At 51.7% G+C, this 17,711-nt stretch overlaps 1 protein-coding gene across 1 annotated transcript in view; it reads right to left on the bottom strand.

Annotated features, from left to right (window-relative positions):
- Niban2 (niban apoptosis regulator 2) overlaps window positions 1-17,711 on the bottom strand; it is a 48,049-nt gene that overhangs the window by 6,429 nt on the left and 23,909 nt on the right. Inside the window, exons 2-6 of the mRNA XM_027423770.1 lie at window positions 12,601-12,731; window positions 9,080-9,208; window positions 7,703-7,808; window positions 6,446-6,613; window positions 292-407 (exon numbers count right to left, since the gene is read on the bottom strand). Coding sequence (XP_027279571.1) covers window positions 292-407; window positions 6,446-6,613; window positions 7,703-7,808; window positions 9,080-9,208; window positions 12,601-12,731 — 650 coding nt within the window. The remainder of the gene's footprint in view (window positions 1-291; window positions 408-6,445; window positions 6,614-7,702; window positions 7,809-9,079; window positions 9,209-12,600; window positions 12,732-17,711) is intronic.

Raw genomic sequence — 17,711 nt, 5'->3', positions numbered from 1 at the left:
GCAGCATTTGTACCTAATATAAGTCTGTATTATTTGGGGCCCTAACTCGTCGGGCAGAACTCGGACAGCTGGCGGAAAGTGCCCACATGGCGGTAGGGCTCGGGTGGCATTTGGCGAAAAGATTTATCGTAACAGTCGCCCTGCCCCCCAGCACCCAGGAACATGAGTCGACAGATTTACAGGAGTTTTCACTCACCCAAATCTGATTTTTCCATCTCTTCCCAAACCTGTTGCTCCCCAGAACCCTGCTCCTAGTACCAGCCTTATACAACTGGACCTTTCTGACCTCACCTGCACCTCGTTCCCACACAGCATCTCCCAGGTGCCGTACTGTTCCTTCGACTGGCGGTACATGCGGATGGCATCAGTGAATGCAGGGCCCTCCACCTTTGAGTTCTCAGGAATCCCTGCCGGGGACAGAGAAGGAACAGAGAAAAGAGAGACAAGAGGTCAGCAAATGACCCTCTACAAGACCTTCCAGCCAGAGCAGGTACTCACTTCATCTAGGGCACACAGAGCAGGAAGAGCAGCTGTGACTCTCACCCTGTAGTGGCCTGGCAACCCTGTGCCCTCACCCCCAACCCAGCACGGTCATTAACCCTACATCATAGAAAAGCAGCCACGAGAAATGAATAGCCAGGCTAGGACTGGCAAAGTCACCCCTTCCTTAGACTGCACAACATGGCTCTCAGATGTCTGAGACACACACTCTAGCCCTGGTCTTCACATAATGGCTACTTTAGTGTCCTGTGACCCTCTCTGGTGGCATGACAGACAGTAAACATTTCCAGCTAAACAGGTCAGACAACCTCTGTCCCAATATTGGACCTAGAATTCCAGCTTGCACACAGCCAGAGCTGGTCTTTTTCAATACATCTTGCTACAAAAGGAGGTCAGATGATGAACTTGACCCATGGGCTGCTTTCTGGGCCTTGCTTTATATCACTGAACCCCAAAAAAGCCTCAGTTTCCTCTTATGGGAACAGTGATCCTAGCCCAGCCTCCTGCCCTCACTGGAGATTTTCTGAACTGCAGTGTGCAGACAATGAGCCACAGGAAGTCCAAGAAGGTGGCACAGGGCCTCTTGAATGACACTTTGTGTGGTTTGGGATCTTTGAGGTGCTGAAGAGTGAACCCAGGGCTCTAAGTGTGTTAGGTAAGCACTTTATCACTAAGCCACATGCTCAGCCCCTGAAGCTAAAGAGTAGGTACTTTTAGTCTTGTCTATGTGCCCCATCAGTGCCAGGTACAGACACTAGAACTTCATTGAATAAAGAGCGGGGGTGTGGCTCAGTGCTAGAATGTTTGTCTAATCTACACAAGGCCCTGAGTTCAATTCCTAGAGTGGGAAAGGAGAAGGATGGGAGGGTAAAATGGGAGTATGACCACTGCTAACCACTAGGAAAAAATTCTATTTCTCATTGCCATTGCTACTAGTGGTGATAGTGAGTTAATGAACACGATGGGGACCCCAGATCAATGCTGAGGAAATAAGGCACAGGAAGTGGCCAAATCTGAGTAGGGAATGTGGTTAATACACCAAACCTAGCCACGTGCCTCTGACCGCAGTGTCCCCAGAGCCCAAAAGGGGAAATGACAGTCTGTGCATCACAGCCCCCAGCACCCACTGCAGTGACATCAGTCTGAGTCACCCCAAAGAAAAAAAGTCCCTCCCTTCCCCACAGCCAGCCGCCCACAGGGATCACTGTCTGTCAGAGCCAGAGGGGGGTTCTACCATGGGCATGGAAACCCAGAGACGACAGCATTCATCCCTACAATTCAGGGGCCCAGGGCCAGGCTGCAGGCAGAGCAGAGGGGCTTCAGGAGAGGTGTTACCCAAGCCAGGGCAACCCAGGTGGGCCTGGGAGGAACCCAGCCAGGCTCTAAGGAGGACAGAGTTTCCTGGAGCCCGAGTGTTGTCTGGAAAATCTGGCAATGCACATTCTTCCAGGTCCAGGAATTTCCATTCTGCTTGTGGCAATGAAGATGTGTGTAAAGCACGGGCATTCCAGGCAGAGAAAGCGGAGCTGTAGCCAGGGCAACAGCAGGGGGCTCCCACTTAAGGCCCCTTCTTCATTGTGCACAGCCAGCCACCAACCTGCACAGGTTTACAAGAGACCCTTCTGGGTTCTTCCTGTGAGCCGAGCCAGTGTTCACTGTGTTCACCTGGCAATGCACCTCAGAGTGGGGCTGTATTTGTAACAACTTCTCTCTCCTAAGAGCAAAGCTTAACTGAGGACTTAGGCTAAGCTCAGATCTGGGTGGACTGACACACACACACACACACACACACACACTCCCGCACACCTTTACACAGCCACATATGTGCATGTTGAAGCCAAAGGTCAGAGTGAATTGTCTTCTATTGCTTCCCATCTTCTTTCTTTTTTTAATTTAACTTAATTTTTTTGTGTTTTATTTTATGGGTATTCTGCCTGAATGTATGTCTGTGCCATTTTGTGCAGTGCCCGAGGAGACCAGAAGAGAGCATCAGAGCTCCCAAAACCCGATGTGAGCTATGTGTGGGCACTGGGACAGAACCCAGTGCTCTTAACCACTGAGCCACCTCAGCTCCTCCAACTTATTTTTTGAGACATAGTCTCTCATTGAACCTGGAGTACATTTCAGCTAGGCCAGTGAGCCTCTGGCCACTGCTCCCACTCCAGGACTGGGGCTGCAGATGCACGCTGCTACACCAGACTTGATGTGAGTGTTAGAGATCCAAACTCAGGCCCTCAGGCTCCTACAATCAATACTTTATTCACTGAGCTGCCGCCCTGCGTGTGTTTGATTTCTTGCTTGTTTGTTGGACAGGTTTTAAACTCAGCCCAGACTGGCCTGGAACTCACTATGTTGCACAAGTCTGAGCCACCATACCTCACCCAGAAAGAAGGGGATTATTCTATCTCTCTATCTATCCATCCATCTATCTATCTATCTATCTATCTATCTATCTATCTATCTGAGACAGTCTTACTATGTAGTCCTAGCTGGCAGGCCTTGAACTTACAGAGATCTGAGACAGAATAATCACTTTGAGCCTAGAAGTTTGGGACCAGCCTGGGCAAGACTCTGTCTCAAAAAAAAAAAAAAAAAAAAAAAAGTGTGCTCAACAGAGGAGGAACAACCCGGCTGCTGACACAGACCTCCTGGTTCTCTATCCTCCCGAACTAGAAGAAAAGTGAATTTCTGTTGTGCAAGCCACCCAGTCCTGGGCTGAGACTTCACACATATCAGCCCATTTAATCCTCAAAGAAAAGGAATAGGGGAGGGTGGGGGCTGGCCTTAGCTTCAAAGAAACTGAAGTTCCAGCCGTGTGCGTGCGTGCGTGCATGTTATTAAGTGGTGGTGATGCACCAATGTTGGCACACATATCCCAACACTGGGGTGGGCAGGGTCAAGGCAGAAAGAACACAGCAAGTTTGAGGCCAGCACAAGCTACATAGCAAGACCCTATCTCAAAAGAAACAGAGGATGGGATGGGCAAAGACTTGAGAAGAACGTATCACTAAGGAATAGTTAAATCAGGGCTGGAACCCAGGACCACATTAGTCTAGTCAGGCCTGGAGATGGAGCAGGACATGAACACCAGGCCCAGGAGGACTTAAGTCAGTGCCCTAGCTGCCTCCTGATACCCCCAACCCCTGTCCACCCCCACCCCCCACCCTGCTCCAGGAATGCAGGATGTGAAGGGGCCCTAGCCAGGCTGGCAGCCACCCAGCTTGGCGTCCTTCCCCCACCCATCCACCCCCATTTCCTGGCAGGGCTAGGAGTGAGCAATTCCAGGCTCCACAAATTCCAGGCCCAGCCTCAGCAAGGGAGGAAGCAGAGAACTTTCTCACAGTCCTGGGGGGTGGAGGGAAGGGCCACGTCTGGGACTAACCTTGTCAGCCCCTGCAGGGGTAAGAGAGCTAGTCTGGGGGTAGGAGCTCTTGTCATAGCTCTTTGGTACTGCCTCTCCGAACCACAACACCCAAGACCTCCCAGCTGAAGGCTTGAGTGTGGAGGCTCTCGGCTACAGCTTTGCTGTGTGAGGCTTACAGCTCCAGCATCTGAACCAGCCACTCCCTGCCAGCACCTCTATCTCAGAGTAAACTACTGTAATACTGAACAGTTGCTTCTCCCCACAGTCTTCTCCCTACTGACTCCTACCTGGCCTGGGTCCTCTACTCTGCCAGAGTAGATAAGCCAGCAGCCCTGAGAACCTGCACAGGGCTCACGAGCCAGCAATGGGTGAGGACGAAGAGTACTCCAGGTCAGACAGCCAGACCCTGAGCCAGAGCCAAAGCCACAGCCCCAGGGACCTGGGGACAGGAGCCCCTTTGTGGGCAGCAGGGCAGGGCCCAGCCCAGGTGACGGGGCTTGGCCTGGCTGAAGACGTAGTTCCCTCCCATCTGACAGATTCTAGAAGGGGTGGAGGCCTCTAGAGAGGTGGGGTGAGCTGGGTTCAGCCAGGTGCCCACACCCCCTCACCATCCCATCAAGTGGAGCTGTGCCTAAGAGCAAGTGTGAGAGCGGCTTTGTGCCTCCCTCTGCCTCTGGGACCACATGACCAGGTCAGGGTTATTCCTGCTCCAGGAGCAGAAAGACCCTCCTCACCTCACACTGGGAGACAACCCTAAGCCTTTAGAATTCCTCACTACCCTATAATGCCCTCTAGACCTTGCTTCAGAGCCACCCCAGCCTCACTTCAAGTCTCTCTCTCTCTCTCTCTCACCTCTCTCTCTCTCTCTCTCTCTCTCTCTCACACACACACACACACACACACACACACACAGTATTGTCCCCATTCCAAGCCATTCTTTATGGGGCCACAGCCTCTTAGAGGGAACACTTCCCCACCCTGTGCCTGCCACATCACCTCCTCCCCAGCCACAGGACAGCACCTCCCCTAATACACACAGGCTCCTGGGTGGCTCCCAGCCAGCACCCAGCACAGAGAATACCATCCTGGTAGCTTATCTGTGCTACATCTGTCTCTCCATCACACAGCTGGTTGTAGGCATGCAGGGCCCATGCCTCGCTCCTTTCTATAAGCTCAGAATAGATGCCATAAGTGTTTGTTGAACACATAAGCGCAAGAGTCAAACAGTGAGTTTAAAAATGAGGGAAGGAGGGAGAGAGGGACGGACAGAGGGAGGGAGGAACCTTTATAGATTACCATATGTAAAGAAGGAAATTATAAGGAATACTTTGGTGGCCGGCAGTGGTGGCGCACGCCTTTAGTCCCAGCACTCGGGAGGCAGAGGCAGGCGGATCTCTCTGAGTTCGAGACCAGCCTGGTCTACAAGAGCTAGTTCCAGGACAGCCTCCAAAGCCACAGAGAAACCCTGTCTTGAAAAACCAAAAAAAAAAAAAAAAAAAAAAAAGAAAGAAAAGAAAAGAAAAGAAAATACTTTGGTGTGTGGTATGACAGAATCTCGTTGTAGCCCAGGCTATCCTAGAATCACTATGTAGCCCGGGCTGGCCTTGATTTCACAGGGAACCTCCAAAAACCATTATACCCAGCTATAAGAAAGATCCTGACCAAGCACAAAGTAGACTCATGCTATGAATCTCCACAGTACCCTCAAATACACAAGGGATCCTATCACCATTTTACACAGAACTCAAGAGGGAAGTCAGTCTCCATGAGAGTTAATCTTGATTGTCAACTTTGAATCACTATGGAAACAAACCTCTGGGCATGTCTTCAAGGAAGTTTCTAGATTGTACTAACTGAGGTGGAAGATTCCCCCTAAATCCAGGTGGCGCTCCATGGGCGGGGTACCAGACTGAATTAAAAGGGAGAAAGGGGCTGACAGCAGCCTCCATTGCTCTCTGCTTCCTGATTCCAGATACAGTGTGACCTGCTGCCACACTCCTGCCACCTCCCTGCCATGGTAGACTACAAGCAGCCTTGAAATGCGAGACAAAGTAACCTTTTTTCCTTTTAAGTTACCTTTTTTGGATATGTTTGTTACAGCAGCAACATTAATAACTACAAAGTCTCCACTTGCTAGAAAGTGGCAAAATCAAGAGATATTGGGACTGGGGGCCCAGGACTCTACAAGCACAGTCTTTGTAGAATAATCTTCTAATGTTGCCTTGGCAACACAGAAGTATTTTCATCGAGGAGAAAGATTAAGAGTGCTAATCAAAAGTTCCTCAGGGGCTGGAGAGATGGCTCAGTGGTTAAGAGCGCTGACTGCTCTTCCAGAGGTCCTGAGTTGAATTCCCAGCAACCGCATGGTGGGTCACAACCATCTGTAATGAGATCTGGTGCCCTCTTCTGGTGTGCAAGCATGCATGCAGATAACTGTATACATAATAAATAAAACCTTAAAAAAAAAAGTTCCTCACAACCTCAGAAAGCAGATCGTAGAGCAGGGTTGCCATGCCACACACAACCACTGGGTGTCGCCCTTCAGCACATTAGAAAGTGTGAAGCCTGCTGGCATCTCACCATTGTTGCAGTGTCTGACGCAATCCTGAAGCACCGCCTGCCACTTGTCCTGCTCAGCTTCTGTCATCATGCAGAAATAATAGTGACGGGCATAAGGATGCCACAGGATGAGCGGGAACTGTGTGGGGCACTTAAGGATGGGGGTGGAGCCCGATTTCGATGTGATCCCTGTGGAGACATAGTTGTTGTGAGCAGTGCCCTCTGCCACTGAGGTCTAGGTTCAGGCCTAGAGAGGGCTGTCTTGTCCTGGGGATAGTGCATCAGATGCAAGGGAGCAGCTGACCTTCGTTTGACCTCATGGTTTAGCCACAATAACTGAGAAACCTGGCACTGTGTGGCCCCTCCTTCTAGAACTGGAAATAGGTCACACCCACCTTGAGTGTGTGTAAGGCTCTATGACAGGGTCAGGCCTCTAGTTCATTACATTCTTGGATTTCCCTTCAAATTTCAACAGCAGAGGCCAAACTGGTGGTTTAAATATCCAGGGAAGGAGGGAGGGAGGCATGAGGTCAAACAAAATAAACAGAAAGGAATTTTTCTCTATCTCTTTGGCCCTCATGGATATTTTGGTCCAGCAAGACAACACAACAGGTCCTGGGCTCACCACTGTGGTCAGTAATATGACAGTTGCCTGTGGTCCAGTTTTGGGTGGCTGGGATATGCTTACAGGGACACACCCCAAGGTCCTCTCAGTGCCAGGGTTCAGTTGATGCTAAAGAACCTGATATTAGAGGGGGAGGGGGCTTTACCAGTAAGATGGACTCCTACCCAGCATCTACCAACACACAGGCTTCAATCCCAAGTCTCACTCCCCAGGTGGGGGCCGTGTAAGACTCTGGAAGCCTCAGCAGGCTGAGTGGAGCGGGGAGGTTTAAGACAATGCCTCAGAAACCCTTGGTATCTACTTCAGGGTCACCATCATCTTTCCCAGAGACAACCATGGTCTCAGGGAGGTGGGAAGGTCCTCCATCATAGAACTCTGTTACATGTGGTTTTGGCATAGGCAGGGCCTGGCTGCGAGCCCACAAGTCTGGGTCCAGACCCTATCCATACAGAGCCTGGGGAAAACTCTACCTCACAGGTCTTTGGAGCCTCCCCTTTGAGGGCTTGGTTTGTTCAAGAGATCTGCAGACATTCTAGGCCCCACTGGCTGCCCTGCAGAATGGAGCCCAAGCAATGGGCTCAGGGTTACCTCCTTCCCTGGCCAGTCCTCAGGCCCAAGTAGGACAATAGGGCCAGGAGCCACTGGTCCTTTACCTGGTAGGGAGTTGCCAACAAGCTCCAGGTACTGGTCTACAGAGGTAAGAACTTTGTAGCCTGCACTGTTGATGATGGCTCTGGGTGGCATCTGCCGCTCATAGGCCTGAAGAGAGCAAGAGAAATGGAGCCTCAAGGTTAAGACGGTAGCCAAGCACAGGCCCCCATTTCCAGCTGGTTCCAGGGGTTACTCAGCTACTTGTCCAAGGTGGGGAAGGAGAGGACTAGAGTGTCTTTTGAACAGGGGCTGGGATGAAGCCTCATGTGAAGTGTCTGCCTGGCACAATCAAGGACGGAGTTTAGTTCCCACGATGGAGGGGATGGAGAGCAACTGTCCTACTGACTGGAGACGGAGTGGTGTAGTAACGAGACCCAGCTCTGCAACCCTGACCTCAAGAGCTGGGCAAGGAGGGAGGGGAAGGATCCACACAAAACGCTCGGCACAGCCTGGCATGTAAGCTCTGTTACAGGGGCAGCTACCTCAATGGCTGCCACTGTTGCCTGTGTGACCAGCGAGTCTATGATTGTCTGTTACATATTAGAAACTGTGTTGGGGACCCTGCATACTTCATTTTACAGGATGGTCTCACAAAACAAGAGGTGGCTCACCTCCAATCATGCGGACAGGAAGTAGGTGTTGACTCTGAACCAGGGCTGTCCCCAGAAACCAAGAGCTTTGACATTACATTGAAAGCTCACCCAAAATTCCAAGGTTCTAAGTTTCACAGTGTTTCAAAGGAGAGTTAGGTACCCAATTGCCTACCCATCAGGGATGCAGAGCAGTTGTCTGCCACTAAGAGGCAGACAGATCTGCTCTGAGACAGGTCAGACTGGCTTGTCTTTGGGGCAGTGCTGGAGAAAAGTTTGGCAGATGAAATAAAGTCTGTAACATAACCAGGTGGGACTTCTGCCAAGGGCCCAAAGCGAAGACAAGACACGGCCAGCCCCCATTTCTTCTCAGACCCACATCAGGGCAAGGAGGACAGGGCAAGGAGAGTGCAGGAGCCCATGTAGAGAGTGGCACACAGGGGCAGACTGGCCAGCCAAGGGCCACTCTGAGAGGGCAGGCTCTGCGGGCGAGGGAGGGATTCGGTAGGGCTTGCGAGTAAAGGAGAGTTTACAACAAGGACATGGACACCTGGACAAAGGGTGAAATGACATCGAGAGAAACGGCCCCAAGGACAAACAGGTTTGGAGAAGTGGAGAAGACTCATAAATGTTGCTTTGGGCCTGGGAATTTGGAGGAGAGAAGCTAGGTGGCAGGTGTGAAGGGGGACAGCATGGGGAATGGAGCCGGGATCTAGTCTGGGGGGTCACGGAGTAAGAACCCGGGAAGTGCAGAGGAGGGTGGCTGGCTGCCAGGCACAGTGCGCTCACCACGTGGTTCTCGTACAGCACCAGCCCATAGTTGTGGGGCACCAGGCTGAAGCGGTTTCTCCACTTCTTATTGTCTTCCTGGTACTGGAAAAGGTTCCCAGAGAAGATGATGCGCTCCTCCAGGGGCATCTGTGGGCAGGAAGTAAGAGTAAGGCCAAGAAGGAGCAAGGAGTCCCAACAAGGTGGCTTCACAGCCGTCAATGCCGTCAACTCCTCATAGGGTACCACCCTCAGAGCAATGAAGACTTGAACGTATATCCAGAGAGCGTTCCAGCTCTGCCAGCTGGTCAGGTGGTATCCCTGCGTCAGGGTCGGGAGACAAACAGGTGACCTGGGGGCTGCAGACATGCTGAGAAGTTCCTCCAAAACCCTACAAAGACAAGCACGACTGCAGCATCGCTTCCCTCATCTGTAGCATGCAGGCTGGGGCAGACACCAAGCAGGCAGCCCGTGCAAAGCACTTGGAACAGTGGCCATGCCAGGTGTCTGCCAGAGTGACAAGACACACTCCCAACCTCTGGACTGACTTGGACATGGGAGGGGACATCTTTACCCAAGCTGATGCCACAGAGGAAACTTCTGGAAGGGAGGAAGTACAAAAGCTGCAATGGATTGCGGGGCTTGGGGAGGGGGGTCTAGCTATCTCCATTTCGAGGCAAGTTCTGTTTATTCTATGATAAATGTAGTGGCAGTGACAAAACAGACCAGTGTTACATGCATTGATGGGATTGTGACTTGGTGCCTACGCCCTCAGGCCTCTAGGGTCTGTGGATCTTGCCCCTCCTTCTGTGTTCTTCCCTGGCTCCTTTCCCTAGCTCCCCCCTGCTGCTTCTCAGGGGAAAGCTACACTCTTAAAAGGAGAGCCCATTGTGCTCAAACAATAGGACCTGAGACCAGTTTCCTCTCTAGAAGAAAATATTTACAGGAAAAAATGGGTCTGCTCCCCTCCCCCACCGTGGGCTTTGCCCTTGTCAGAAGGCCCCCATTTGGTGGTCTATATTTAGACTTCTGAAACCCAACCCTCCAATCTGTCTTTTCTAGAAAGAAAAGCCAGGGTTTTCCTAGTACCCTGGGAATACCCAACCCGGATGGCTCAGCTGGGCATCTGCTGTTGAAGGGAAGGCCCTGGGATTGGGAACAGCCCCAGAGGGTTGACCGTGCCATGAAGCCAGGAAGCCAGGCTCTGCACCCCACCACCGAGCACACCCCCCAGATCCTGGGCCATCTCATCTGCTGGGTTAGATTTTATTTTTAAGATTTTCTCCAAAGGTAGGTTGAGATGTTGCAAATAAGCCTCTAACCCTGGCTTCAGGAGGGAGGAAGAAGGCAGGGGGACCAGAACCCAAGGTCACCCTCAGCTACAGAAAGAGTTTGAGGTTAGCCTGGACTACCGAAGACTCTATCTCAATAGGGAAAAACTAGGTTTTCTCAAATGGTGGAGTCCTATTTTGAGTGGAAGGTCTGCGGGAGGTATACAATATTCCAGACCCAACAAATCAAGGCCAGCCTTGCCACCCATCACAGGAGCCAGAGAAGTGACTCCTCAGCTCCTCAGAGCAGGGATGGGGTGGGTGTGAGGTTCTCCACCCTCTGTACCCAGATGGCGTTAACCCCTGCTGTTCGTGCCTTACCCTCCAGAGTGCTGGGGTCACAGGCCCATCACCTCACCCAGACCCATTTCCTCTTATTACTGCAACGACTGTTTCTTTAGAAAATGACTGGGATTACTCTTGTGACTAATGTCATCTCCCTTCTATTATTGTCACGACTTCAAGTGGCAGTAAGTTCCATTAGCCATCAAAGAAAGCCCCTGGCTATCAAGGGCTGCGAACAACTTTCAGGTCACTCCTCTGGCTACATGTCATGTTTGCCTTCAGTGAGACACAGTCCTGTGAGTGTGAAGTCAGACACAAAGAGAAAATGCTTACCGCAGCATCAGCCCCACTCATCCTGGGCTCTTGGGAATCTTTTGTTTGGGTTTGTTTTTGTTCTTGTTTTGAAACAGGGTCCTAGGATATAGCCCTCCTTGGCCTGTTGCCTACCATGTAGTAAGGAGCCTAGGCTGGCTTAGACCTCAGCTTCAAGAATGCTGGGATTAAAGAGTTGTGTCACCATGGTGGACTTGCCTGTGACCTTGCCTTCTGGATAGGAAAAGCAGTTTCAGACCCTGCTCATCCTGGCTGAAGCCAAGCCTTCCTTTCCTTGCCACACAGGTGTAGGCGTACACCTGCCAGAGCCAAGACCAGGCAACATCCAGATACTTCTGTTCTACAGTCCTGACATCTGGAGCAGAGACAAACAGCCCATCTTTCCCTTCTCCCAGGGCAGGCTGCAGGAGGGGAGAAAGGGTCCTGGGCTAGGAATCTAAGCCAGCTCTGTCTAAGGGACTCTGGGCTAAGCTTGGGATGTTGTATATCCCAATTCCCTTTGTCTGTCAGTGGCTTCTCACAGCCAACCCCTCCCCAGTCCTCAGGGCCTCAGTGGAGCAGCCAATACTCAAGTGTCTATATCCACCCAGTCATATTCCCAGGTCCCATTGTAGTGTGTAAACAGCTATTCACTGTCTGTCACCTTGAGCTCTACTTGTAGCCTTAGCATGTAGCCCTAGCATGTACACTTAGCACTTGACCTTACAGTCAGCAGAGTGATCTGTTGCGGGATAATCGTTTTTGTACTCTGTTAAGATGTGTCTTTGCCAAGGCACCTTTTGATTGGTTTAATAAAGAGCTGAATGGCCAATAGCTAGGCAAGAGAGAATAGGTGGGACTTCCGGGCAGACAGAGGAACTCAGGATGAATATAGGCATACCAGAGATGCCAGTGAGACATTGAAGTAATTGGTACAGAGGAGAGGTAACTGAGCAGAATGTAGATTAATATTAATGGGTTAATTTAAGTTATAAGAGCCAATTGGGGAAAAGCCTAAGATAAGGCCAAACTTTCATAATTAACAATAAGTCTCCATGTCATTATTTGAGGCTGGCAGGCCAAGAAAGTCCAACTATAGTCATCAGCAAAGATTTCCCTTCAGAGAGACCTGGGGTAGCATTTCAGTTACATAGTTAGCCTCTGCCTCAAGTTGGGTAACTCAGAAGCCAAACCAACTGTTTCCTCCCCGATTTCACCCCAGCCCTGCCACCTTCAGGCCTATCACAGGGCCCCACTTTGTACCACACTGACTCCCCAGGACCAAGCCAGGCAGCAAACCCAATTCTAACGCTAGTAATAGGATAATGGATGACACGGCAGGGGAGGGAACCTGGAGCATGTCACTTCCACCGTGGAGGGGAGGAAGCAGGGCCAGAGAGGACTCTCTTGGCAAGAGAGGAACCTGAGTTGTCAAGACGGCAGGATGTATCTGTGACAATGAAGAGGTTGCACTGGCAGTGGGAGCCTGGGGGATAGGGGTCCTTAGAGACAGCCCAGCAACACAGGGAAACTAAGGCCCAGAGATGCCACACCTAAGGCCTCATGGGAGAAGGGGTGGCAGAGCCCAGGCTGGACCCTCTCTGTGCCTCTCACCTTGCGCCAGAGCAGCTGCGACTGCGGTGGCCCGGTGCCCTCGATCTCATGGCGCATGCTGTTGAAGAGAGAGACACCATATTGGTCCTCGTAGAATCGGAGGAACTCTCTCAGGATCTTCTCAGTTTTCTCTAAAAGGGAAGCATGAATGAGTGTGAGGTCACCATGGACACCTAGGGAATCAAGCCTGCAAAGTCCTGCATGGAAAACTTTCCACACAAAGCACAAATGTCCTTTCACCCAAACTGGAGCTGGCCACCTTAGTCTCCCACGTGCTAGGCAAGAGCTTTGGTTGTGAGCTGTCTGCACCCACTCCCGACAGGAAGCTGGTCAGTGGCTACACAGACAGAAAGTAAAACCACAACTACATCTAACCGGCCTGTGAGAGGCTCAGCCTCACTGAAGACCAGCAGCAGGTGAGACTGCCTTTTTTCCTGGGTGGACAGGGTGTGGTTAGTGGGGAAAGGTTTCCCTAAGGGGACTGCAGGCTCCCTTTGATGCCTGGCTCACACCTAGGACACCATGCAAGCAAGCAAGCACCAGCTAACTGCACAGTGGTGACACTGACAAGCATAAATCAGTCCACTCAAGACAGAAAAAGGCCAGGCTATGGTGGAAGTGGCTTGCAGACTATGTGAAGATGGTTGGAAAGCAATGGTCTCACATGCTGAACACAGTCCCTGAGTAAGAATGATTACTATTTGTGAAAAGGAACTGGTGAGGCCACAGGCTCGGACCTTGAGGTACAGGGGAGTTGGGGGTACATACAAGCCTCCTCCCTCTCATACATCTCATACATTTACTCATGATTCAATTCATCTAAAGTTAATTAATCTTTTCTTCTTTCTTCTTTTGAAACAAGATCTCATGAAGCCCAGGCTGGCCTCTAACCCTACATAGCCAAAGATGACTTTGAACTACTGGTCCTCCAGGCTTGTGCCACACACCCTGTCTAAATGTCAGGGATCAACCTTGAGATGCATGCATGTTAGGTACACACTCCCCAAGCTGAGCTACAGCCCCAAGCCTGCAAGCCCACAACTTGCTTCTCCTAGCAGTTTGCTTCTCTCTGGTGCTGAAGCTGTTTCAGAACAGAGAGGGTGAGTCCATGGTCTCCATAGCAGGCCCAGCAGGCAGCAGGTTCAGTATTGTCCTGCCTGGGTGCCCCTGTTTATATAGATGGGAAAACTGAGGTACCTTGAGAGCTTAGAAGAGCTCTCCTGGCCCTAAAAATCTACAAATAGGATCTCAACCTAGGGTTTATGAAGCTCCCCTCCCTGGGCCTCAGTTTCCCCTGTACGCTGAAAGGGCTAGAAGCAAGGACAGACCACCCTGCCACCACTGACAGTTCCAAAGACCTAGTCCTTCATCCGGGGACCCACTGGCCATCTCCAGGTTCCTAGAGTTAGTGGCCTAGGACGGTGTTTCCCCCTCTCAATGGCCCTATGAGGCAGAACCTGTGTCATAGACACTCTATAGAGGAGGAGACTGCGACCCACTGCCTTAGTCACACAGACAGTGAATGATGGAGCTGGGCTGTAACCCAGGACACAGCTAGGAGCTGGTAGCCAGGGAGAACCCAGGGCTGGTCCCACATTCCCACACCCAGTCTGCACCTCTAGCCCTGCCTGGGTTATAGCAGAGAGGGCGTGTGCTCTGGGTAACTCAGCTCACCCACCACTCCACAAAGCCAGCCAGCCAGGCAGCCTTTCCTGGACTGAGGTTGCATTTGTCTAGATTCTGATTGGGAGGAGGGAAGAATGAATGAGGAATGTGTTCGGCGTGCCTGTTTGTAAAATCCCGCAGAGCAGCAGTCCTCAGAAGCCGTGGGAATTGTCCTGGAGACAATTGGGCAGGGGAAGGGTGAGGGTGGGGGATGACCATGGGCCTGTCACCCCCACAGTTACTGCTGATGTAGTGCTAACCCCAGGGTGGGGCATGGCTTCATGGGAGTTGGGTGAGGGAAGGGGAGGCTTCGGAGACCACTGTCCTTAGCCCAGGCTCTGCCTTGACTCCCTGCAGGCAATGAGTCCTGCCCAACGTTGCAGCTTAAAGCTTATGCTACAACTCTGAGGCCCAACTCAGGGCAGGGACATCCTCAAACAGCATTATCCTAACAAGAGCAAATGTGTACCTGATGCCTGGCCGGGCTCAGGAAGAAGCTGCCGTATTAAAAATAAAAAAAAAAAAAAATAAGACTTGAATCTGGGCCTGCTCGGCCCCCACAGCAACTCTCAGCGACCAGGCTGGTGCCCAGTCAGGGAAGAGCTGTGCCCCAAAGCTGGCCTGTGAAGGGAGCAGGAAGAGAAAAGCTGAGCCGGCAAAGACCTGGTCATGTCCCATCATTCCATCGAGGGTGTCTGAGACCAGGTCAGACAGGTTGTGCCAGTGAAAGAAGTTTCTGGAAGCCCTGAAAGAGGGCGATCAGAAAGGCCTGTGACCAGTGACAAGGTGGAAGCTGGGTCAGCAGGGGGCTGCTGCTGCTCAGCTCCCTTGGCCAAGGCACTGACACTGATGGGCCTAAACATGCTGGGCGTGGAGCAGCCAGGACAGCCCACAGGCCTGGGATGAAAGTCACGCAGTCTCTTTTCACACAAAGGTGAACATAAGTCACCCAAGTGAGATGGGACCACAGCTGAGGAAAGGAAGCGAGAAGCCTAGGGAGGGAGAAGCCACAGGGGCCAGGACAAAGTAGAGAGAAGGGCAGAAATGGTGTGGGGATGGGGGCACGTCTCCACTAAATGATGTGACAAGAGGGTACACTCATGTATCCAAGAGCAGAGTGCCAGGTGAGACCCCTGTTGCACCCAACTGCAATCCCAGGCACTCTCCACTTGACATCAGAGCCAACTTGACCCAAATCTGGCAAACCCTGTGCAAGCTGATCTTCCACAACCAACTCTTGAGAAGGCAGGCCCCTCTTGCTACATTCTGCTCTCAGTTCTCGAGCGGATGGGATGGGATGGCAGCCAGTGTTGAAGTTACAGACCTCACATGGGGAGTAGGTAGGCAGCTCGCTGTCCCTTAAGCACAAAACGGGTGCTTAACTAAGGAAAGGGACCTAGGGATGGATCAAAGGCCAAGCTTATTGACAAGAATGGCTGGGGGGGGGGTGAGCAACAGGACCCAAGAGCAGTGCCAGGAAAAGTGGCAGGAAGGATGGTCTGTGAGTTGGCACCCCAGGAAGAGCTGGAAGAGGGTGACAGCAGTGGACAGAGCTCAGTCAGCCGTAGAACTCCTACGTGCATGGTACCAAGGAAGTGCCCCCAAACACAAGGGATGTGTATTCTGGCATCTGCAGGGGCAAAGGGGACACCAAAGATCCATGGGGTTCTAATTTGGACTTATAGGACAGCATAGGAGAAGACATGAGTAGGCGCTATGGGCCTGGCGCACTTTACCTCCCTGCCGATGGGCTCTGCAATCCCAGCTCAGGTAGTCACCTTTCCTTGGGGCTCCTTCACAGCGCCCTTCCTGTAAATGCTACTTAGCCCCCCTTTAGAGATAGTGTCTAACTGTATACCCCAGGCTGGCCTGAAACTCACAGCAATTCCCCTGCTTTTACCCTCCCGAGTACTGGGATCACAGCAGGAGCCATCAGAGCCACTGCTTCTGTCGCCTTCTACATTCAGCTAGCTCCAGAGGGCATCAGAGGGTTCCAGGACTCAGCATCCAGCTTAGGGTCTGCAAGGTAGGGTGGGTGACTAGTGCTGAGGTGGAGGTTGCGGGGAGCAGCCCACTCTCCACACCTGCCCACATCAGCTCTTCCCATCTCCTCACACCCTCTGAAGACACTCCAGTGTGTGGATTTAGGGTAGACACTAAATGGGGTCTCTGAGGCCAAGGCTCACCACCCTGAGGATGAACTCTGAACAAAAAGGATGAGAGCCTGGCTAGATCACACAGGAGATGGAGACAGTTAGGATCTGAGTGGGCTCCGACCACTGCCTACAAAACATCAGAGGGCAGTGAGGAGGCAGCCTGTGGCCCCACCTGATGACAGAGGGCCAACCTCAGGGACCCTAGGCCAGAACCTTGAGGGCTAGTACAATAGCTATAGATGCATGGGTGAGGCTGTCTGTGGGTGTGAGCTGGCCTCACCCACCCAGGTTGCATATTTTCATCGGCCCTCGCCCTCATGTGCACTGACTCAGCCCAGATGCTGCTGCCTGAAGAGCAGTGGGGACAATAGAAACTGATAGGCCTGCCCTCACAAGGCGAGAGTGAGGCGCCCCCCCCCCCCAGTTCCTTCACATTCTTCACAGAAACCAGGCATCACAGAGCTCCTTCACAGAGCCAGACAGGATGTGGACAAGGCAGGTTATGGTGTGAACACAACAGGCTATAATATGAACACAACAGGTTATGGTGTGAACACGGCAGGTTATAGAGTGAACACAACAGGCTATAATATGAACACAACAGGTTATGGTGTGAACACGGCAGGTTGTGGTGCAAACACAGCAGGTTATGGGAGGAATACAGCAGGTTAGGAAGTGAACCAGCAGGTTATGGACAGTGCTGCATACACAGCCCAGAGCACCAAAAACACTAGTCTTAATTATAACAGTGCTTAGCTTGTAACTATGGAGGCAAGAGGTGCGCTGAACTACTCATTACCTGGTACAACTTTTATAGCTTGAAAAACATCCATTAAAGATTTTTTTTTTTTCTGGAAGGAAGGAAGGAAGGAAGGAAGGAAGGAAGGAAGGAAGGAAGGAAGAAAACAGAAGATCACACAAAATAGGAGCTAGGGAATTAGGGCTTGTATGTATCCTCTATGCACACCCAGGTTCCCCTACCACCACACCAACCTGGGTTAGGTGTCCCATCTCTGCTCCCTGTGCCAGCAATACCCCTCAGGAGTGGGCTCACCTCACCCAGAAGCTGGGCTACCTGCCTCAACAAGCAGACTTTTCTGCAGGGCCCCAGGGAAACATGTTGCATGCAAACTCCTACTTTGCCTGCAGTGGTATCACACACCTTTAATCCTGGCACTTGGGAGGCAGAGGCAGGTGAATCTCAGTGAGTTCGAGTCTAGCCTGGTCTACAGAGTGAGTTCTAGGACAGCCAAGAAAAACCCTGTCTCGAAAAACCTAAACAAACAAACA

Source organism: Cricetulus griseus, chromosome 6 (assembly GCF_003668045.3).
Source record: "Cricetulus griseus strain 17A/GY chromosome 6, alternate assembly CriGri-PICRH-1.0, whole genome shotgun sequence".
Lineage (NCBI taxonomy): Eukaryota > Metazoa > Chordata > Mammalia > Rodentia > Cricetidae > Cricetulus > Cricetulus griseus.
This window is presented reverse-complemented; position numbering and strand designations above follow the sequence as displayed.